We start from the raw sequence: 23,781 nt of genomic DNA, 5'->3' as shown, positions 1-23,781 counted from the left end.
CACAGAAACATTTTTTTTTTCTATGTATTTGAACATGTGTTATCCTGTAAAAAGAAAAAAAAAACACTGTTTTTAGTAAAACAATATATGTTTTTAAAATATTAATATACAGTATGTGTTATTTAGGTTTGCAAATAACTATAAGGGGTTTGCCAAGTAAACTGACTTTTATTGATGCTGCTAAATTTAGCCTGAGCTTCTACACATTAATAACCTCTAGTCATAAAAGGGTTAAACTAAGGGTCCTGCGTGATGTGAAAAAGTGACTGTTAGACATAGAAGTTCAAATCTGAATTGGATTTGTTTGATTTTTACTTTCATGTTTATGGTTTTGACTGTGTAAACTTTCAGTCACTCAGTTTGTCTTTGGCATGACAACTTCACGGGGACTAAAAGGGATTGAGAACCATGAACTGTATTATTAGTGGAATGATAAGGTGATATGCGACATATTGCTAAATAGGAGCCAAACCGATCCACAGATTCAAAAGGATAGGGTTTATTTGGATTTTTCAAGTTTTGCTAACGGAACAATCTGTTCTTGTGATAAGAAAAGAGGAATCTTAGAGTGATATTAAAAGCATTAATAAGAGCATTATTAAATTTATTTTGGGAAACGTCAGTTTTAAGCCTTTGGTCACGGACAATAGCGTGAAATAAAGGTTAATGGATAATCCTCAGTAATGATGCCATCATGCTAAATCTTTAAAAAGTATGTCCTTTAATGTCAGATAGTTAAGAAAAAGTGCTAAAATGTATGCACTGAGCACAACCGATTCTTACATTATGACATTGATTTAGCAAGGTAAAAAGAAAAGGGCATTAAAAATACAGAAATTGTTTTTCTTTATCTTGATTTCAATACACTATACTTTTATAGTCTACCTATCCTCTGTTTTTACTTTGTGTTGAGCACATAATTGCATGTATTGCATCTCAAAGAAATCAAACCACTCCTTCACACCAGGTCAAAATATTTCTATTTGTTCAGAAAGCTGGGACGCTCAGGGTCCATTCACACTAGCGCGACTTGTCAGGTGACTTGGTCGCCTGACAAGTCGCGGTGGGTCGCTCGCCATTGAATTGTACAGGACCCGTTCTAATAGGAGCGACACAAGTCGCTCCGACTTAGAAAAAGGGTCCTGTACTACTTTGGGGCGACCTGGAGGCGACTTGCATTGACTTCAATGATATGAAGTCCGTGCAAGTCGCGCCAAGGTCGCGGTGCACTTCACAGGTCGCCCCACCAAGTCATGTCGCCCCTGTCTGAACGGGGTCTCAATGTATAGATAGCATTTACCTTTGGAACCAAAATATTTACTCAGAGATCAAACAATCATGTGAATCCTGATGCCTATGCATTAGTCTTTGTGTACTTAGCTGAGCGCATGCATGGCTAACACAGCTAAGTCCTCCCCTGTTGTCTCACTTTCTTTGACCAGGCAGCATACAAATTCATGAAATTCATCACAATCACACAGCTCAGCTCACCTGGTGTCTTTCACCCTATGACCTACCAGTATAAAAGTCCAGCACCTTGCCATGCAGGTTACCCCCCTTATTCTGCCTCTAAACTTACTAGTGGCAAAACATGAAAATTAGCAGATTGATCTCTAAATCAGCATGACTAAAATAATGGTGCTGAAGACTTAGATTACATAATTTCCCCAGAAAGATCCTTCCAGGCAATCCCTAACTTTTATGTACACCCTAACAATAAGAATATCTTATTTGCACCTTTTTGGTTCACTTTTCTAGCCATAGTTGATTAGTGCATTACTTTTTGTTACTCTTGGTTGTTATTCTTGTCTCTTATGCATACTGTAGTTGCCATCTACAGATATTGCAAGTGTTGCACACTGGAAGTTGACTACAGCCCAACATTTGCAGTGGTTCTGAGGAATGCTGGGTACTTTCAGCATCTGCCATTTAGAGCGTGCCATGTTCCCCTTAATTGGCAATGCTGAGTGTTCTTGTTTTCATTTATTAACCTGTATATTTTCATCCATGTCATACCTGTGCTTATTCCCTGGTACAAGGTCTAGTAAAATCTAGTATTGTCTGCTAAGAATTTATGGAGTTGATTTACTGAAGCAAATATGCCGTTCACTGTGCAAGCGAAGTTGCCATTTGAAAGGAAATTTGCAACAGAACTTAGTGAATGAGTTGACTTCTATCATTTAATCATGTGCAAGCAAACATGATGTTTGATTTATTTATTTTCCTGGTACATAATTGAATGTTCTTTGCAAAGTTAAATCTCACCACATACTGTATACTAAGCCCTGAGGCAAATCCACTTGCAAAATGCAACTTACTTTACAAAATGAACAGCCTGTTTGCTTTTAGTAAATTCAAAGTGTATCTCACCATTGGCTTATTGGTCCCAGCCCAAACTCCTCAGCCATGATTAGTCCCATTGTCATTGTAGCTGCTTTGCAATGTCCAATTTTTTTTTATAACGTAAAAAATGGGTACAGTTATTGTAAAGCATTTGTATTCTTAGTACAAAAAAACAACATCTGGCAAAAAATAATATAAATAGCAATAGTTAAAATAAAATTTGATTATGCTCCTGGTAGCACATTATGGTATGAATTTTTCACCAGGTCTTAGATAACATTTGTACCCTGATATTAATCTATTTGTAATACCATGCTTGATTATATACAATGTTTTGTACCACCATTTTATCACAAATAAAAAGTTTGTAAAAAAAAAAAAAAAAAAAAAAAGATCTAAGTTTCTTATTCAAAGAAAGAGAGAGGTACTTTTTTGGACATGATAATGTTGCGAGTTTGTAATGTTGACATGTAAATACAATGTCTTAGCAGGGGGGTATTTCTACATCCACCTTGTTTGTGCGGAAGGAGGAATCTTTTTTTTTTTTTATTTTGCCTGCTGGCAGAACAAATATAAATGAATCGTCTATGGCCAACTTATGTAACTTAGCCAGTTCCAGGAGAGTATCAGAAGAACCCCTTCATTTGTGTTCCCATTTGGAGGTAAAGAATTCTTTCTCTGTCCATGTACACTAAAGAAACCTGCATTTTAGAGCATAAATAAGAGTAGCGGAGGGCTCATATTGCAATTGTTAACCATATGCTTCTTTTTTTTTTTTTTTTTTTTTAGCTTATCTTTTCTACTTACCCAGCTATTAGCTGAGTGTTATGAAGCTGTTACACCTATAACATCTATTTATGATACCGTATCTATATGCAGCATTGTAAAAAAACACCAGTACTCCATTTTTTTAGAGCTTGCACAGTGTGTAGGTAACAAAGCTTTTAAGTAAAAAGAGACATCTTTTACTGCACTATTAACTCTTGCCTCGACTACTGCAACTCAATCCTCACTGGATCACCTTTACCTAGGCTATCCCCCCCTTCAGTCCATAATGAATGACGCTGCCAGACTCATCCACCTTACCAACCATTCAGTGTCTGCTACTCATCTTTGTCAATCCCTCTACTGGCTTCCGCTCACCCAACAAATTAAATTCAAAATATAAACAACAATTTATAAAGCCATCCGCAACTCTGCCCCCAGCTACATCACTAACCTTGTCTCAAAGTAACAACCTAATCATTCTCTTTGCTCCTCCCAAGACCTCCTGCTCTCTAGCTCCCTCGTCCCCTCCCCCACTGCTCACCTCCAGGACTTTTCCCAAGCCTCTCCCATACTATGGAACTCCCTACCCCAATCTATCCAACTATCTGTACACTTTTAGATGATCCCTGAAAACCATTCTCTTCAGAGAAGCCTAGTCTACCCCCACCTAACAACAGTATTTTTATTTTCTCCATCAGTTCACCCCCCAGAGCTATTACCATTTGTATCACTTGGCACTTCCCTCTAGATTGTAAGCTCTAACGAGCAGGGCCCTCTGATTTCTCTTGTATTAAATTGTATTGTAACTGTACTGCCTGCCCTCATGCTGTAAAGAGCTGCACAAATTGTTAGCACTATATAAATCATCTATAATAATAATAATTAGGACTAAAAATACCCACACACATGAATCACAGAGGTCTTTGTCTTTCCCATAATGGAGGCATGGGGCTTTGCTGTGTTCCCTCTACCAAGGTACCCTTCTCATGATGAGGCCATGTAGCCTGGTATGGTTCATGAGGGAGAAGCCACATGCTCACCCCACCCTTCCTTGGCTTGCCAGACTGCATGTTAAGATAAGGGTCTGGTATTGAATTTTTTTGCATGGCATTTCCTTCTAAAATCCATTGCAGACCCTTGGGTCTTTTATGGGATTTGTGAGATCTGTTGCAAATTTTTTTTGCGTGGGGACCTCCTTGCATCCATAATAGATCCTCATCAAGGATAAAGGTATAAGGGTCTGGCAATGTAACCCCTTTGACATCCATAACAGACTCTCGTCATAGAAAAAATGACTGCTAGGTCTATTAAAATCACCATAAATGCAGTGTAGCTTACATTCCAATCTCTCTAGCCCCACAGACTGCAATTCACTGCAACATATAAGTGGCACAGGCAATAGACAATATACAGCACTGGATATAGCACTAGCAAACTCGCCCTCCCTAAAAGCACTGTTAGCTGTCCCTCACTCTCACTAAACTTCAACACACTGGCAAAGAGCTGCTAGGAGAACAGCCTAATAGTGTGTGGGTTAGGATTTTGGCAAAAACCATCAAAGGGCAGATGCAAGACTTTGGTCAATGATGGTGTTTTGCATTGCATTAGAAGATATTCTTCTGGGCAGTTCTTGATGAATGTTCTGAAAGTTCAGATTACATTGTAAATACAAATCTCCAAACAAGCACAATTTGGTCCAAACCAGGGTTTGGACCAAACAAAAAACTCATCCCTAGACTCAAAGCAAAAATATATTAGTTCCACTTTTCACTGACTAAAACAAAAGACACTATGGAAATTCAGTGTTAGTGCCTTCTATTATATGTTCTAGAGAACTGTGCTACATGTATATATTCATATTACAATACACAATCCCTTCAGGATAATTTAATGTTTAATTAAACAGCTTCATCTATTTTTTGCATATTGCATTCAAATTCAGCATGATATTTTCTTTTCTTTTCTTTTATCATGTTTTTTTTATTAAAAGGTTTTCGTAAGAAAAAAACTGAGAAAACAAAACAGAATTGGCTTATATTCGAGCAAAGAGTTAGGATATCTTCCATTTTTGTCATAAGAAAAATGGAAACGTATGTATAACACTTGACATGTTCAATACTAGCATTACACAAAAAATTAAATGAAACAATGAAATATAACTGTATTAACAGTAGTAAGGATAGAACCATGGTAAACTGACAACGTCCGCCCATTCATTCATATAGCCAGACAACCCAAGTGGGAGCAAACTGTATCTGGATGGAGGCATGGGCAACAATTATCATTCACTAGGCTCTAAAGTAGAAGTAGGTTAAGATGTATGATTCACAAAATCAAAGGTAGAGGGCTTGAGTGTACCATAGTACAAAGTTGTTATATTGAAAACAGATTAGGCTGGTTAATATGAGCAGATTATCAGGGAAAGGAGCATCAATAAGTAAGGGGTTAGTGGAGTCCAGGTAGTATCTCCAACAAGCCCAAGTTCAGGAAAATTTAGCAGGGTTATCTATGGCTATGCTTATCAGTTCTTCCATTTTAGCTGTTAACTTCACATAGCGGATCCAGTCTGAAAGAGTAGGAGTAGACTGTGAGCCCCATTTTAGAAGGATGCAGGGGTTAGCTACATTACCAGGTGTAGGGCCAAGGATTTGTGGTATATAGAGGGGACGTGAGGATTGGTGGAGCAGGTATTGTGCAGGTGTGTTATCTAGGTTACATGTAGTGATTTATCTTATGGTTTTGTGTATTTCTTTTTAGAAAGGTTGTAATCTTGAGCAAGACCACACGATATGTATCAGGGAGCCTTGTTCAGATCCACATCTCCAGCATAAACGGGAAGCTGTTGTGGAGATTCTGTTGAATTGAATGGGAGTTCTATACCCTCCTGCGAAGAGTTTGTATCCCATTTCTTGCATTGTCACATTGATTGAGCCCTTATGTATGTAAGTTAGGATTTTTTCCCATTCATCAGATAGCGAGACATTACGACTTTTTCCCATTTTAAAAGGGGTCTTTTGGTTTTCCCATCATAGTTTGAGGATAAAAGGGAGTACATTGAGGATATTATATGTGTTTGTGGGGTTTTCCTGGTACAAAAAGCTTTAAAAGAAACGTTAACGTGACCAATCTAGCGAGATGTGTGGGTAGTTGAAGAAGTATCTTAATTGCACATGCGTCCAAAATGGGATGTGAGTGTATGGATAATTGAAGATCCTCATATTTGAGGAGAACATTTCTCTTGCAAAAATGTTCTGCTCTGACTTGCTGGTGCATCTATATGTCTTGCAGAAAATGGGTGGAAAAGCCCGGTGGGAATTCCGGGTTCCGGGTTATGTCTTAGGGGTTATGTCTTAGGGGTGTAAGTGGGCCAGGGTACAGAGGTGTGTTTTATGCTTCTGTTAACTGTATGGAAGCACTTGAGGGCGGACCCTACAGTGGGGTGTTATTTGTAGTATTTATTTGTGTGTTTGGATGGTAGCCAGGATAGGAGTTGTATGGAAATTTGCTGTCCTGCATTTTTATCTCAACCCAGGACTTTGTATGTTTATGGAGATTCCAATCTATTATTCTGGTAAGTGGCAAGCTGTGTAATATTTGTGCATGTCTGGCAGACCTATCCCCCTCTTTGATTTGGGTAATGTAAGTACGTTGTATTCTGGGTCTTTTGTGTCTCCATATAAAGAGCATGCATGTTCTTCTACAGGAGTCAAAGAAGGCCTTAGGAAGTAGGTTGGGGATAGCCTGTAATGGTAAGACATTCATTGTAGTAATGCTGGCACTACCGGACCATGAGAAAAGACCTTTGTGCCATCGATTTAGGTCTTGTTTAATATTTCTGAGCATGGGTAGGTAATTGAGGGAGTATAATTCGCACAAGCGGTTTGGCATCTGTATACTAAAGTATGTAATCGAATGTGGCCTCCAGGTAAATGGATAATTTTCTCTGCATTTAGACGCCTCTTTGTGGGGTAATGTTATGTTCAAGGTGTATGATTTAGAAAAAATGTTTTGCAGGTTAGATAATCTTTTTAATAGTGTTCAAAATCTCTTAGTAGATTTGGAATGATGATATGTGGTTTGGAGAAAAAAGTAGGATATAATCTGCAAATGCAGCTATTTTGTGAGTCCGACCCATGACCTCCAATCCTGTAATGTGTCTGTTGGCTCTAATACTACGCAATAGGGGTTCAAGAGAAAATATGAATAGAAGGGGGATAAGGCGCACCCCAGTCTTGTGCCATTGAAGATGGAGAAGGCATCCAACAGGAGACCATCGATGCAGACTTTGGAGCAGGGAGTAGTAGACAGCACAGAGATGTAATTAAGCATTTTTTCTCCTAGTCCTATTTGTCTCAGTACTTCTTTCATGTTGCCCCAGGCCACCCTGTCAAATGTCTTTTCTGCATCCAACAACAGGAATAATCCTACTTGTTTAGTCTTAGTCATCCAATGGTGGATGTTTATAGCTTTCAGAGTATTATCTCTGGCTTCTCTATCCTGTATAAAGCCTACTTGATCAGTGTCGATTAATGATTTCATGTGAGATGCTAGAGGATTCGCTAACATTTTGAATATAGTTTGTGACCAGTGTGGTGTTTTTGTCTTCTTTGGGTGAGATGTGTGCTTCTAATAGGCCTTTTAAGCCATTTGGCTTAGAAGATAGGGAGTTAAAGGCTTTCAGTAATGGTTTGGTAAGAATTTCTGTAAAGGTTTTGTAATAGGCTGCTGATAGGCTGTCTGGGCCAGTGCTCTTCCCTGCTTTTAGCTGTTATAAGGAGAAATTTAGTTCCTCCATAGTAATTGGTCTGTCTAATTTTTCGGGGTCGAGGTTTGATAATTGTTTTGGCCTGTGCTGAGATAGAAATTCCGATATCAAAGTTTGACGATTGATATGATCTGTGATATCATAATTTTCGTTTAAGTTTGTATAATTTTGAATAGTATTGTACAAACTGAGATGCAATATCTTTATTGGAGGATAAAAGCCTGTCATCTGCAGGTTTAATGTGGTAATGATAGTTTTTCACTCTTTTAGCTTGGAGGGCTCTCGCTAACAGTTTACTACTCTTATTTCCCTGTTCATAGAATAGTTTCTTTAGTATGGGTATATTTATGCTTAATGTTTCAATACAATTCTGTAAGGAGATCTTTCCTAGCTTGTATCAAGTCTTGAAAAGTTTGGAGGTCTCTTGATTGTTTATGAGCTGTTTCTAGAGATTTAATGTGTGTTGTTAGGTCATTTATTCTAATCGATTTTTCCTTTCTCTTGTGTGCTGCTGTAGATATAAATTCTCCTCTGATTACACATTTGTGTGCTTCCCATATCGACATGGAGGACAAGGATGGGTTTGTATTTTCTTTGAAGTACGAATCAAGTCAGGAGAATTTTCTGATTTGTTCTTTATCTGTGAGAAGCAATGTGTCTAGTCTCCAAATCTTGTTGTGTGTTATAGTCATGGAAAAGGTCAGAGTCATGGAGACCGGGTTATGATCTGATAAAATGGAAGGTTCAATGTTGGCCTCTGTCAATAGATGTCGATCTTGTTGTAATAAAAAGAGATATTAAATTCTTGAGTGTTTTTTGTTTGGAGCCGAGTAAACGATGTAATCTCGGGTGTGTGGGTTGAGGGTGCGCCATGTGTCATGGACCAGTTGTTTTTGTAAGAGTAAATTTATGCATCTCAGGGCTTTGAATTGGATGCATGTAGTACTTTTGGACGTATCCAAAATGGGCTGTAGTGGAGTGTTAAAATCCCCCCCCTATTATCAAAATTCCTGTTTTAAAAGTGGATAGTTGTGTCCAGACCGTGTTAAGAAAATGAATTTGCTTAGTATTCGGGCAGTAAAGATTAGCTATTGTGATTGGTTTGGTAAAGAGTGTACCCTTTAGAAAGATAAATCTACCTTCACTATTTGCTAAGGTGTCGGAAATTACTAAGGGTGGATTTTTTGAGATGAGTATAGAAACTCCTTTGGTTTTAGCTAAGTTTTTGGAAGCATATTTTACTATCGTGTATAGATGGTTAGTTACTTTAGGTATTTGGTCAGTTCTGAAGTGTGTCTCTTGGATTAGGTCAAAGTCTGCTTTTTGTTTCTGCATTACAGTAAGAATTGTGCCCATTTTTCTTGTACATTTAGGCCCTGCGTGCTTATTGATACTATCTCCAGTTTTTTGGAAGATAGTCTCAACTTCTGAGTGTTAGCCATTGATGTATTTAGGGTGTCTGTTTAAAGTTATAGGTTCGTGGTGACTATATGGGGGCTGAGAGGTTAAGAAAGTCATTATAGACTTTGACTAGTGTAGTATGAGTATGAGTAGAGTTTGATAGCTCTACTTGGAAGATAGCTCTACTTTGAATAGAAAGGAACTGTACAAAAAAGATGGTTTGCATCTTTCTCTCAAAGGAACAAATGTACTTAGTGAACAACTCCAAGAATTTACCAAAGAGTATTGAAACTAGGAAGGGGGGGGGCAAAAGAGTGAAAATACAAGAGTCCAATTGCCCCCCGAAACAATGCCAGAACAGGTCAGAAGCACAGAGGTTAAGAAATGATAAGCTCAGAGTCCTGTCTACAAATGCTCGCAGTTTAGGTAAAAAAATCAATGAACTTGGGTCAATAATGGCATCTGAGAATGTAGATTTAGTGGCTGTTACGGAGACATGGTTTAATGAAAGAAATGACTGGGACATAACCATACCAGGGTACTCTTTATACAGAAGAGACAGAGAAGGCAAGAAAGGAGGAGGAGTGGCCCTGTATGTTGAAGATAGCATTAAATCTAACCTAATACAAGTTGGTGAGGCCAACATAGAGTCAGTTTGGGTTACGTTGCAGTTTGCTAATCTTGCAGTAACTCGTGTAGGTGTGATATATAGACCACCTGGTCAAGTTAAAGAACTAGATGATCTACTAGTTGAAGAAATAGCTAAAATGACAATGAAAGGAGAAGTTATCATTATGGGAGATTTCAATCTTCCAGATATAAACTGGAAAACCAAAATAGCAAGTTCTACCAGGAGTACAGATATTCTAAATCCCCTACTGGGGTTGTCTCTGCAACAAGTGGTTGAGGATCCAACCCGGAGGGAGGCCATTTTGGATTTGATATTCACAAATGGGGATTCGGTATATGATGTCATTGTAGGCGAAACCTTGGGATCTAGTGATCACCAGTCAGTGTGGTTTAATATAAGAACTGTGAAAGAGTCACACCACACAAAAACAAAAGTTTTAGATTTTAGAAAAACAGACTTTTCAAAAATGAAATTAGTCATAAATGAGTCCTTATCAGACTGGAACGGATTACATGGAGTCCAGGAGAAATGGGACTACTTAAAAGGTGCATTATTGAAGGCAACAGAAAATTGCATTAGATTTGTCAGTAAAAGCAAAAAAAGGAAGAGACCATTGTGGTACTCAGCAGAAGTGGCCCAAATCATTAAAAATAAAAAGCTAGCATTTTGTAATTATAAAAAACCCAGAGCAATGAAGATAAGGAAATCTACAAGATTAGGCAGAAATAGGCCAAGCAAATTATAAGAACTTCTAAAGCGCAGGCAGAAGAAAAACTAGCTCAGTCTATGAAAAAGGGGGATAAGACATTCTTCAGATATATAAATGAAAAAAGGAAATTAAAACAAGGAATAACTAAATTAAAAACAAAGAACGGAAGGTATGTAGAAGAGAATAAAGGGCTAGCCGTCTGCCTTAATGAATACTTCTGTTCAGTTTTTACAGAAGAAAAAGAAGGAGAAGGACCTCCACTTGAAAGGATGACTAATGAATCGTTTGATGCATGTGTCTTTACAGAGGAAGACGTTCTAAGATTGCTGTCTAAAGTGAAGACAAATAAGTCACAGGGTCCTGATGAGATACACCAAAAATTATTAAAAGAGCTTAGTGGTGAGCTGGCAAAACCATTAAAAGATTTATTTAACCAATCATTAGTAACAGGAGTCGTCCCGGAAGATTGGAAATTGGCAAATGTCGTGTGCCCATTCACAAGAAAGGTAGTAGGGAGGAATCGAGCAACTATAGACCAGTGAGTCTGACATCAATAGTAGGCAAATTAATGGAAACCCTATTAAAGGATAGGATTGTGGAACATCTTAAATCCCATGGATTGCAAGATGAAAAACAACATGGGTTTACTTCAGGGAGATCATGTCAAACAAATTTTATAGATTTTTTTGACTGGGTGACTAAAATAATAGACGGTGGAGGTGCAGTAGACATTGCATATCTAGATTTTAGTAAGGCTTTTGACACTGTCCCACATAGAAGACTTATCAATAAACTGCAGTCATTGAGCATGGACTCCCATATTGTTGAGTGGATTAGGCAGTGGCTGAGTGACAGACAACAGAGGGTTGTAGTCAATGGAGAACATTCAGAACAAGGTCATTGTACCAGTGGGGTACCTCAGGGATCTGTACTGGGACCAATTTTGTTTAATATCTTCATAAGTGATATTGCAAAAGGCCTCGATGGTAAGGTTTGTCTTTTTGCTGATGACACAAAGATATGTAACAGGGTTGATGTTCCTGGAGGGAAACGCCAAATGGAAAAGGATTTAGGAAAACTAGAAGAATGGTCAGAACTCTGGCAACTGAAATTTAATGTGGATAAGTGCAAGATAATGCACCTGGGGCGTAAAAACCCAAGGGCAGAATATAGAATATTTGACACAGTCCTGACCTCAGTATCTGAGGAAAGGGATTTAGGAGTAATTATTTCAGAAGACTTAAAGGTGGGAAGACAATGTAATAGAGCAGCACGAAATGCCAGCAGAATGCTTGGATGTATAGGGAGAGGTATAAGCAGTAGAAAGAGAGAAGTGCTTATGCCGCTGTACAGAACACTGGTGAGACCTCACTTGGAGTATTGTGCGCAGTGCTGGAGGCCATATCTCCAGAAGGATATAGATACTCTAGAGAGAGTTCAGAGAAGAGCTACTAAACTAGTACATGGATTGCAGGAAAAAACTTACCAGGAAAGGTTAAAGGACCTTAACATGTATAGCTTGGAAGAAAGAAGAGACAGAGGGGATATGATAGAAACTTTTAAATACATAAAGGGAATCAACTCGGTAAAGGAGGAGAGCATATTTAAAAGAAGAAAAACTACCACAAGAGGACACAGTTTTAAATTAGAGGGGCAAAGGTTTAAAAGTAATATGAGGAAGTATTACTTTACTGAGAGAGTAGTGGATGCATGGAATAACCTTCCTGCAGAAGTGGTAGCTGACCATACAGTGAAGGAGTTTAAGCATGCATGGGATAGGCATAAGGCTATCCTTCATATAAGATAGGGCCAGGGACTATTCATAGGATTCAGATATATTGGGCAGACTAGATGGGCCAAATGGTTCTTATCTGACGACACATTCTATGTTTCTATGTTTCTATGTATGCAAGGTATAGTGTTGGTTAGGGAAGTGGGGAGAATGAATAAGTAAGCAGTTCCTTTAGGTCTTATCCAATGTAAGGTTAAATAGTGTTAGATCGGAGATGGAAGAACTCTGTATTTGGAGCTGAAATGGTATTAAAGGGATGTGAGGGGAATCATAGAATTTATGGGTGAGGAGGAGATTTTAAAGGGAGGGGGACAGGGGTCTGGAAAAAGGTGGGGTTTTTCAGGGAGGCTAGGAGGAACCAGCTACCTTAAAGCGGAGAGAGGTGGTTCCGGGAAGTATCAGCAGATCCATATTTGTAAGGTAACTTCTATAGTTGTGATGAAGTTATTCACTGTGGGGTGGTGTGAAATAACCTGTATGTAGTTTGAGATGGTAGCATAGGCCTAATAGAGGGTATGAGTATGTTAAGGAATATGGAGATCTTTAGCTGCTTAGGGTGTAGGATGGTAGCTAGAGTTCCTTTTTGGAGATATGAGTTTAATGATTGTCTAACATGGTCTGCATTAAGTCATTAACTGTAGGTAGGGATCCTATCATGGACCGTAAAATGACCCAAACAACTGTTTAAAGGAAGAGGTTTGTATAAGTGTCTTTACTAGTAGTCTTATAGAATATAAGGAACATTTTATATATTCGCTGTAAACCAAGAAACAAAATTATTATTAGAATGATACCTGTAACTGTAGGTATTGATCAGTTTAGCTTCGGATTGGTTAACTAATGGGGTTGACTCAGAGTGAGGATAAACCATGGAGGAAAGCAGGGTAGAAGTTTGTCTTGTAATAGTAGCATTCAGTTAGAGGATGTACTTATAGAATGGAGCTATTTTGCATTAGAAGATAGTCAGGATGTCTGAGGAGGAGCTCCTCAAGTTAAATTAGATCAGCCACTGCTGACAATAATGTCATGGTTAAGACTTTTTTATTTCTTCCTAACATTCAGACAAAAAGTAATTATATATATTATATCATATCTTAACATATTTTTAAATCTCCCCTGCTCTTCTGTCAGCTAGTCTATAATACCATGCCATAAGTAACAATAAACGGGTGACAGAAAATGTTTAAACAAAGAAAACCTGTTTGTCATCTATATATAAAATCTTTTTGGCTGTTTGTGTCCATCTGCTCATAATAAAAGTTGATAATTAGTAATAAACCTATGGTAGCCAACCAATTTTAATCATCCCAACTAGGAGTCTTCCTCCTGTCAGGCCAGGCAGCAGTCTTTATGGATCAACATGTGGGGATGGTATGGATTCTTTTATCTACCTGGAAGTTAAAGTCTCTTGTCAGTATTAGCTCAGGTAAGAAGGTAAGAAGGTAGAAGAGTGTGAGGGATAGCTCTGTTTCATTCGAAACATAGTTGTTCTCTTGACTGTACACAGATTCTGGGGATCCTGGTATCAGCTCAGACCATGTGATCCTATGACTAGAGAGGTGAAGGTTGGGTATATTTCAGTTGGAACTTTTCAGGTGCATATTTTGGGCTTGGACTGGTTTTGATTGTAGTGGAGCCCATTTTCATTTGTGTATGCACATGTGAATCATTGTCTCATGAGGTAATTCTCTTGCATCGTTTTGTAAGGTCTCCCGGCTTTTCATTCTTTAGTGGATGTGCCTTTACTGTCCTTTTTGGGGAGGTTTTGAGGGTATATTTTTGTTCCAAGTACCTCAGTACCATGTGGTGGCTAGATCAGGCAGTTTGTACTTTCATATGTTTAATACTAACTGGGAGTAGGTGAATGTAAGGTAGGTCATGGAATTTAGACATTGTTGTGAACTTTATATCTTAAAATTATGCTTACAGGGAGAATCTGTATTTACGCAACATGTCTTGGTCTCCAATGAACTGGAGAAGCAATAGGACTGACAACCTGCAGGGATCTGCAAACTCTAGGCATTTTGTGGGGATCTTTGGCAACGTTGGCGGTGGGATTGTACTTCCATCTGGTCATCTCCATAGTGATCTCTTGTTTACAAAGGTGTACGAAATTCACTATACCAATCAGGTACTTGTACTAATGGAATGTCAAGGCGCTCACAGAACTGGGGAAGGTCGTCTGGGACTTTAAGCAAGGCTCTCCTACCAGCTGTCGAGACAGATAGGCAAAAGGGAAATTTCACTAGATTTCTAGAACAAGAGATTCCACTTGTTCGTAAGACTTCCAGCAGTGGTCGGAGGTCTTTGCGGTGTTGCAGGGTTATACTAGATAGATCTCGGTATATCTTTATATCTGTTGATTCAAATGTGATATGTATTCAATTTTGAGCTTTTCTGAGGATCTCCTCCTTAATGTGAAAACTTGTGAGACAACAAATTATGTCTCTTGGGGGGTCAGTGTCCATATCATTAGGGCGTAGTGTTCGGTGAATGCTCTCCATTTCTATCGGGCATTATTGCAGGCTTATCTAGTAGGTCATCAAATATGGCGGTTACTGTCTGGGTGATTTGATCATTTTCAATGGACCGAGGGATACCGCGGACCCTCAGATTAATACTGCTTTCCCAGTTATCTAGATCCTCAATGTGCCTTGGTAGCTCTCTTAGCTGTATAGCCTGTAAATCCTGGGTGGTGTGTATCTGTTCAATAAGATCCTCATGTCGTGTAGTGATTGTTTATACTTCATGTATACAATTTGTTATCTCATGAAGCTCATTACGGAGGTCAGTGATGGCTGATGAAAAGGCTGCAGATCACGTAGACTCAGTGTGGAGTGTTGGCTCATGGCTGCAGGGGGTGGGAGGTCTCTTACCGGCACCTACATCTTTGTGACTCTAGTGAGGGCGCTTGTGAGGCCTGTGTGGAGGAGGCAGCCATGCTGTGAGTCCCTGTTCTGAAGATCTTGGGGATCTGCCAGCTCAACTGAGTGCCCATGGGGAGCGCGATCGTGATGGGGACCGGGTCTGGTTATCTTTCCTCATGTCTGGCAGCTGAAGGTCTCCGCTATACAGTGGATTTTATTCCTCGGTCGGCTGGAGCTCTGGATCTAAGCATTCATCTTCGTCTGAGGTCAGGACATGCCCTAACATAATGTTTTATCATGACATTCATATTTTATATCGTAGTTAAGCACACTTTGCTGTACTTTAACTTTGGTTTTTATGTATTCTTCGGAATGCCCAATAACCATTTGACAAAATCTAGTGTAATGCATAGAGACATATATTTTAAGTACTTTAAGCCATGCCAATCACAAAATGTTTCAAGCCATCTTTAGGGTAACGAGTCTAATGAAATACAGAGGAGTTAAATTACATGTAAACCCTTGGTTAATGGCATTTTGTTTGCATAAGCATTGTGTAGCAGAAATGGTTGTCATGTTTTTATGTTTTAAATAAATTACTGTTTTTAAATTTATTTAGGTTTTACTTTGTTGCATCTCAGTACTTTTGATTTTCTGCAGTATCTTTGCAGCAACTTCCTGTCTATATGTATGCACTCCAGAAACTGCTGCATATAATTTCTCAGAGCAGATTTCCTGATAGTGACAACAGTGAATCACCAGTATTGCCTGTACAAGGTCTATCCTGACAAAATCACCAGTGACTGTTTTCTTGAAAGCTACAGATTTAAAATTATTGAAATAGTTTTATAAAACAACTTTAGAAATTAAATTAAAGCGATTGTAAAGTCTTTGTTTTTGTTTTTTTTTGGTAAAAATAACAAACATGTTATACTTATCTGCCCTGTGCAGTGGATTTGCACAGAGCAGCCCAAATCCTTCTCTTCTCGTGTCCTTCTTCGTTGTGCCTGGCCCCTCCCTCCTGCTGAGTGCCCCCACTGCAAGCAACTTGCTATGGGGGCACCTGAGCTGAGCCGCAGCTCCCTGTGTCCATTCAGACACAGAGGTATGGCTCGGCCCCACCCCCTCTCTCTCCTCATTGGCTCACTGAATTTGATTGACAGCAGCAGGAGCCAATGGCGTCATGCTGCCATCTCAGCCAATGAGGAGGGAGAGTCTCGGGCAGCCAAAACATCACTAGATAGAGATGGGCTCAGGTTTGTATTAGGGGGGAGGGAGGGTGAGGAGGGCTGCTGCACACAGAAGGTTTTTATCTTAATGCGAGTAATGCATTTAGATGAAACCACTTTACAACCACTTTAACATGCAGAGACCTATGTGAGATTTTACATGTACTTTACCTATTTCCCTTATTCCCCTTGCCTTTTGCACTTAGAATTTGTAAAATTATAAAATAATTAAAATGGGCAAATCTAGAGCACATGATATTGTTATATTTAAATATTTTTCTTAGGAACTGGATTATGAAACAAAGACCATCTATACATTGAGGATAGAAGCAGCAAACAAACACGTGGACAATCGATTTCTTAGTGTGGGTCCATTCATGGATACAACAACAGTGAAAATTACTGTGGAAGATGTGGATGAACCTCCTGTATTTTCTCAAGCCTTTTATACAATGGTGGAATCCGAATCAGCGAAGCTAGGCAGTAGCATTGGAACTGTGATGGCACATGACCCAGATTCAACAAACAGCCCTGTGAGGTATTGTTTTTCATTTTGTTTGCTATATAACAGCCAAGAAACACTTTCAGTTGTAATGTAGCTTTAATTATAAAAAATAATAATAAAACATATAGAAGTAAAGTCTTTAAAATGTATCTTAACCACTTGCCTACAGGGCACTTAAACCCCCCTCCTGCCCAGGCCAATTTTCAGCTTTCAGCGCTGTCGCACTTTGAATGAAAATTGCGCAGTCATGCAACTCTGTACCATATTTAAATCTTTATCATTTTTTTTAAGCAAATGAAGCTTTCTTTTGGTGGTGTTTAATCACTAGTGGGGTTTTTATTTTTTGCTGAACAAAAAAAAAAAAAGGCTGAAAATTTTGGAATAATAAAAAAAAAAAAAAACAGTTTTTATAGTTTGTTATAAAATTTTGCAAACAGGTAATTTTTCTCCTTCATTGATGTGTGCTGATGAGGTGGCACTGATGGGCCCTGATATGGTGATTCCTTTTCACTTAAGCACTTTATATGCACAGGAGATTTATATATATATTTTATATGTATGCACTTTATATATATATGTAGGAATTTTGCGCTGCTAGAATTGTGGATATTTATCTCCAATTTATAGTTAGACTGATAGGCTGCACTGATGGGCACTGATAGGCTGCACTGGTGGGCAATGATAGGTGACACTGGTGGACACTGATAAGGCAGCACTGAGGGACACTGATAAGGTGGCACTGATAAGGCAGCACCTTATAGGTGGCACTGACGGGTGGCACTGATGGGCAGCACTGAATGGCACTGGTTGGATGAAGCTGAAGGGCACTAATAGACAGCACTCACGGGCACTGATGGGCACTAATAGGTGGCACTGATGGGTGGGACTGATGGGCAATGATAGGCACTGGTAGGTGCCACTTATGATGGGGCACTGATTGGCACTGATAGGTGGCACTGGTAGGTGGGACTGGTGGACACTGGTAGGTGGCGCTGGTGGGCATTGGTAGGTGGGCATTTGTGGGCACTGGTAGGTGACACTGGTGGGCACTGGTAGGTGACACTGATGGGCACTTGTGGGCACTGGTAGGTGGCACTGGTGGGCACAATTTGCCCTCTGCTCTTTGGGACCAATGTCCCTCTGACAGCAGCCGGCGATCATTTTTTTTCTCCTCACACAGTGTGAGGAGAAAAAAAAGCTGATTGCCGGCTGCTGTTTATTTCAAATGATCAGCTGTCATTAAAACATGTCAGATGTCTTTGACCTGTACCTCTGTATGCTGTGGTAATTAATCCTCTTTTCAATAAACATTTGCATTGGAGTGCGGCTGTCCAGACTTTGTTCTATAAACCTTTAGGTAGATCTTTTTTTTATCTGGCTCAGGCCATTTTAAAGGGCCATACCACCAGAAAAGTGTTGTTAGTGCTTTATTGATTTCCCCTTTATAATTTTTCTGAAAGAAGAAAATCTTCATAATAAAAAGATGTTAAATGCATGATAAATGTGCAATTGTTTTTAAAAACGTATATGTTTTCAGTTAAAAAATACACTAAAACTAATTTGATTGTACACAAGCATAATATAATTCCCATTTTTGGTAAAATTTTAAAGACAAACAGATGCCATACCTGGGAAGCCTTAACATTTTGTGAGCCCAGAAAATAGCAAGAAATAATAACACTCTAAAATGTATATAACTGACACTTTAAAACCCTTTACAGCTCGTCAATTTAATGTTAAGTCTAAACAATGGCCCTCAAATTCCTTGAATTCCTGCATGAGGGGTTATAGTTAAAATGTGTTACCTGATCACTGTTTACTTGTGTAGTGAGCACTTCCAGGTTCATTCCAGAGGGGAATTGGTGAATAGATTTCCACCTATATTGCATTCCTAGTCATGGTGAGCTCCCTTCAGGATAGCTCTGAGACCATGTGGGTAGTGTGGAGGGGTGCACATCACCATCCTACATAAGTGACCGGATGGCTTTACATCTGTCCAGATCACTTCTATATTCTAGCCAGGGAATGGTTGTGCAATTTTAAATCAAGTTCACAAAAGTTTCTGTGAGCTTGTTTTTACCTCTTTAAAGGTAATATCATATGGAACACAGCATTAGCAGCACAAAGGTTAAAGTGGTTGTAAAACCTAAACATTTTTTACCTTAATGCATTCTTTTCATTAAGGTAAAAAAAATTAGGGTCAGCATCCCCTCTCAACCCCCTTTTACTTACCTGAGCCCTCATTCAATCCAGTGCCGTGCACATCGGCAACTCTTCTATCCCCTCACTTCTGGGTCTCATTGGCTTTGCTTGGGCACCGGGAGCCCCTGACTTCCAGTGCTGTCAATCAAAGCCAGTGAGCATGCACAAGGCACAGAGGAGAGGGAAGGGGCAGGAGTTATAGCAGGGGACCAAAAAAGAGGAGGTTCGCGGCTGCTCTGTGCAATTCTTCAAATTTGGTAATTTCTTTTGCATGTGTGCGCTATTTTTTTTAATATACATGTCTTTTGGTTCATAGCTGCACCAGCTTTAGAAACACATGGGTATGCTCCCCCAAATTTTTTGCTTGTTTATTATGTATTTGGTCTGACCAGACTACCGAGGTTGAGCAACCCACCCCACCCCCCACACACACTTGTACTCCATCAGTGTCCACTATCAAGTGGATATAGGAGGAGTCCCCTGTAGTGCATCTTTCCCAGCAAGAAGTGTTGTCTCCAAGGGTTGGAAAGGCTGGATTCATCTCTTTTTCATGGATAGTGTAGGACCCACTGATAATGGGGTACTTTGACGTAGTGGTGGGCTTGAGCACTATATGGCCATATGGTGGGACCAAATCCCCATTTTTATTTATGGATTGTCTTCAAATTTGGTAATTTCTTTTGCATGTGTGCGCTATTCTTTTTTAATATACATGTCTTTTGGTTCATAGCTGCACCAGCTTTAGAAATACATGGGTATGCTCCCCCAAATTTTTTGCTTGTTTATTATATATATATATATATATATATACCTTTACAATCACTTTAAATGCTTTGAACTTTTGAAATTAAGACCTCATGTGCACTGGACAGAAAAGAAAACTGCACATTTACAGACTTTTGGAGTTCATTTTTTCATCTTGTAAATTTTTATGTGTGGTATATTAAATAAATATTCTAAGCAATAGTATACATTATTGCCAAATGAGAAAAAGTGCCTAAACACGTGTGAAAAACACTGCTTTTACAGTGTTTTAAACAGCTTTTTTCCTCCCAGGAGAAAAGGAGTTAAGATGAGCTGAGCAAACACTAAAAAGTGTGCATGAGGCCTAATTACTGCACTTTATACTGAATTATTCCATGCAGTGTTTATTGAAAGTCCACTAAGGAGTTTTATACAGGTTTAGATTATGCATTATAATTAAAAAATTATCATTGCACCCACCAATCATGATTCACAATTGAGTTGTATTTATTTAATACTGTCTTTTAATTTCCTGAACCTGTAAAACTTATGATAGAAGGTAAAGAGGTTATATGACCATTATTCGTTATTCAATATGATCTTTAATTATTAAAGAACTTATGAAAACTAAGCCACCACTAGTATCTGCAAACATAACATTTACTGAAAAGCCTGTAGCCCAAAGAAACCAATCAAAAATCACCGTTTCTTAATGTGTCCTCTTCGGTTCCTGTGATAAGCATGAGTAATATATTTTTTATATCTTGATTTAATTACAGAAAGATAGGGGATTGTATGTAATAAACTGGTGTAGGATATGGTATTCAATCTATTAGAAAAGTGAAAAAACAGAAATGTAAGAAAATCTGTCTTTTGTAGTCAGTTTAATTGTAGTCATTGCTCATGCTTTTACATTTAGGTCACAACCCAAGTTCCACATTAAAAACTTTCATTTTTGCCTCATTGATCATGTGCTCATGGAGAAAATTAAATTATTTCTCATTGTGGAACACTTGCATCTTCATACAAAATGGCAGACACATTGACATGTGAAATTGAGAAAGGCAGCAACTGTGTAAACCTTCCACACAGTGTGAAATCGCCATATATTATCTTTTGTTTTAACTATGTGACACAGCGCAAAACTTGACAGTATAATGAACAAAGCAATTAGTAGGGAAATTGAAGATGCAAAATATTCATTTTGAGGTAGCTCTCCAGCTGTTTGCTTATTCTTTTCCTTCCCTGTGGATGTGGTAGATTGTATTTCTAATCACATATGTTCATAGGCAGCGTTTGTGTAGCTGAAATGTAACTAGCATGCATGAACAAGCACACTGTAGCATAATGTATCATATATTGCATAGTAATAAAAACAATCCATATATGTAATATTAGGAAGCCAGAAACCTGCAGAATAAAGGAAAATATGTCCTATTTTAAAAACTATTTAACCTTAGACCAGGGATCCTCAAACTACGGCCCTCCAGCTGTTGTGGAACTACACATCCCACGAGGCATTGTAAAACTCTGATATTCACAGACATGACTAGGCATGATGGGAATTTTAGTTCCTGAACAACTGGAGGGCCTTAGTTTGAAGACCCCTGCCTTAGACCAACCTTATTCCAATGCAAATCCCTTTCTTTAAAACCACTTTACCACCGGAGGATTTTGCTGTCTTACGTCCAGGCCACTTTTTGTGATTCGGCACTGTGCGACTTTAACTGACAATTGCGTGGTCGTGCAACGTCGTACCCAAACGCAATTTACGTCCTTTTTTCCCCACAAACAGAGCCTTCTTTTGGTTTTATTTGATCACCTGTGCGATTTTAACTTTTTGCGCTATAAACAAAAAAATAGCGTAAATTTTGAAAAAATAACAATATTTTTCACATTTTTTTATATGAAATTCCCCCCCAAAAAAATGTAAAAATCAAATTTTTTTAAAATTTTTGGCCAATTTGTTTTCTGCTACCTATGTTTGGTAAAAAAAATCACAATAAACATATTTTGATTGGTTTGCGCAAAAGTTATTGCGTTTACTAACTAAGGGAAAGATTTCTGTCATTTTTGGTGGTTTTTTTTAACGAGTAATGGCGGCGATCTGCGATTTTTTTGCGGGACTACGACATTGTGGCGGACAGATAAGACCCTTGACTGACATTTTTGACACTTTTGGGGGTACCAGTGACATTACTACAGTAATCAGTGCTATAAATATGCACTGTTACTGTAAAAATGACACTGGCAGGGAAGGGGTTAATTTTATTGGAGGGGGGGGTTAATGTATGCCTGGTGCTTACTGACGTGTGTGGGGGGAGGTGACTGAGTGACACAGGGACAGATCGCATGTTCAGCTATGCTGAACCCTGCAATCTGTCACTGTTTGTCACTTAGGAGATCCGCCCGCTTTGTTTACACAAGCGGGCGGATCTCCAAACTCGATTCCCCGATGATCGGGGAAGAGCGGCGGCGATCGCCGCTGCTCCTCCCCTGGCCCGACTCCCGCTGTGACTGAATACAGTGGGAGCGAGCCTCTGGCGGCACGTGAGCGCCGCCCACAAGGGGAGGAGTCCTAGGTCTACGTCGCTGGACGGAATCGAGCCACTTTGCCGCAGTACTTAACATCTGTATAGAATGCCAGGGTCTAATATGAAGAAGAAATTGGACAAAAATAGAGAAGTAGAGTTTGTGTAAAAGTACTGTCTAGGTCAGTGATGGCAAACCTTGGCCCCCCAGATGTTTTGGAACTACATTTCCCATGATGCTCAACTACACTGCAGATTGCATAAGCATCATGGGAAATGTATATCCAAAACATCTGGGGTGCCAAGGTTCACCATCACTGGTCTATGCCATGTTTGGAGCTGGGCCTTGTTTCCAAAGATGCTTGCCTTGAGTCTCAGCCTGCCTAGCTGATACTACAGACTAAGCTGTATGATAAAGGGCAAATAAATCACTGCTCTAATAGCTCGTTCACTTCAGTTCAGTAAACAATGGGATTCTTTCAGCAAAGCTGACAGGGATACATAGCTATACATTAAAAGGAGACCAAAGCTCTATGTACATTCTCAGAAGGAGACACACCATATTTATATGCAATTTTTCGTATTTACATGACTTATAAAAAGGGAAAATAGGTTTATAATGTTTTCATCAAAAAACAAATATATAAAGAATGGCAAAATTTACAAATCCACTATACATTCTCTTTAAGAGGTTCTGATTATGCCTTGAAAGCACCTCCGATTTGATCACTTGGCTAAAAAAAATCTTGCATTATTGACAAAAGGCATGACAGATGTATGAACTTACAGATCTAATCTGTGGGAGTTCAGAACCGAAAACTCCTGACTTGTAATCATAAAAGCAATTCACTGCTTCAGCTGTTCTCCACTGTGGCAAGGTATTTGAGGAAAGCTGAAGCTTACATTATACCCATCAATCATCAATCTTTTGAGTGAACGATTGCCAAGAAAGAAATACTCTAGGTAGCCACTTGTGAAGTAAGCAGGGCTGTTACACAATATTTGTTTTCTGAGATGTCTACTTGATTTAATCTCCACTGTATATTAACAGCAAATTACTTCAAATATCTAAAGAAAACATGTACATCTTCCTTTACAGGTATTCAATTGATCGGAATACAGATTTGGAGAGATATTTCAACATCGATGCCAACAGTGGGGTTATTACAATAGCAAAACCTTTGGACAGAGAGACCAATGCTGTTCATAACATCACTGTACTAGCAATCGAGAGCCGTAAGTGAATATTTCTAACTTTATGGATAAACTCCAGTTTTACCTTGAGTCTTGCACC

General features: G+C 38.9%; 1 protein-coding gene across 2 annotated transcripts in view; it reads left to right on the top strand.

Annotated features, from left to right (window-relative positions):
• LOC309556100 (cadherin-7-like) overlaps positions 1–23,781 on the top strand; it is a 299,042-nt gene that overhangs the window by 227,171 nt on the left and 48,090 nt on the right. For both annotated transcript variants that reach the window (XM_082258423.1, XM_082258422.1), the window contains 2 exons: positions 16,790–17,043; positions 23,587–23,723. In XM_082258423.1, the coding sequence (XP_082114549.1) occupies positions 16,790–17,043; positions 23,587–23,723 (391 nt within the window). The remainder of the gene's footprint in view (positions 1–16,789; positions 17,044–23,586; positions 23,724–23,781) is intronic.

This window comes from Pelophylax lessonae, assembly GCF_965119305.1.
Source record: "Pelophylax lessonae genome assembly, chromosome: 5".
Taxonomy (NCBI): Eukaryota; Metazoa; Chordata; class Amphibia; order Anura; family Ranidae; genus Pelophylax; species Pelophylax lessonae.
Note: the sequence above shows the minus strand (reverse complement) of the source record. Positions and strands in the feature narration are given on the sequence as shown.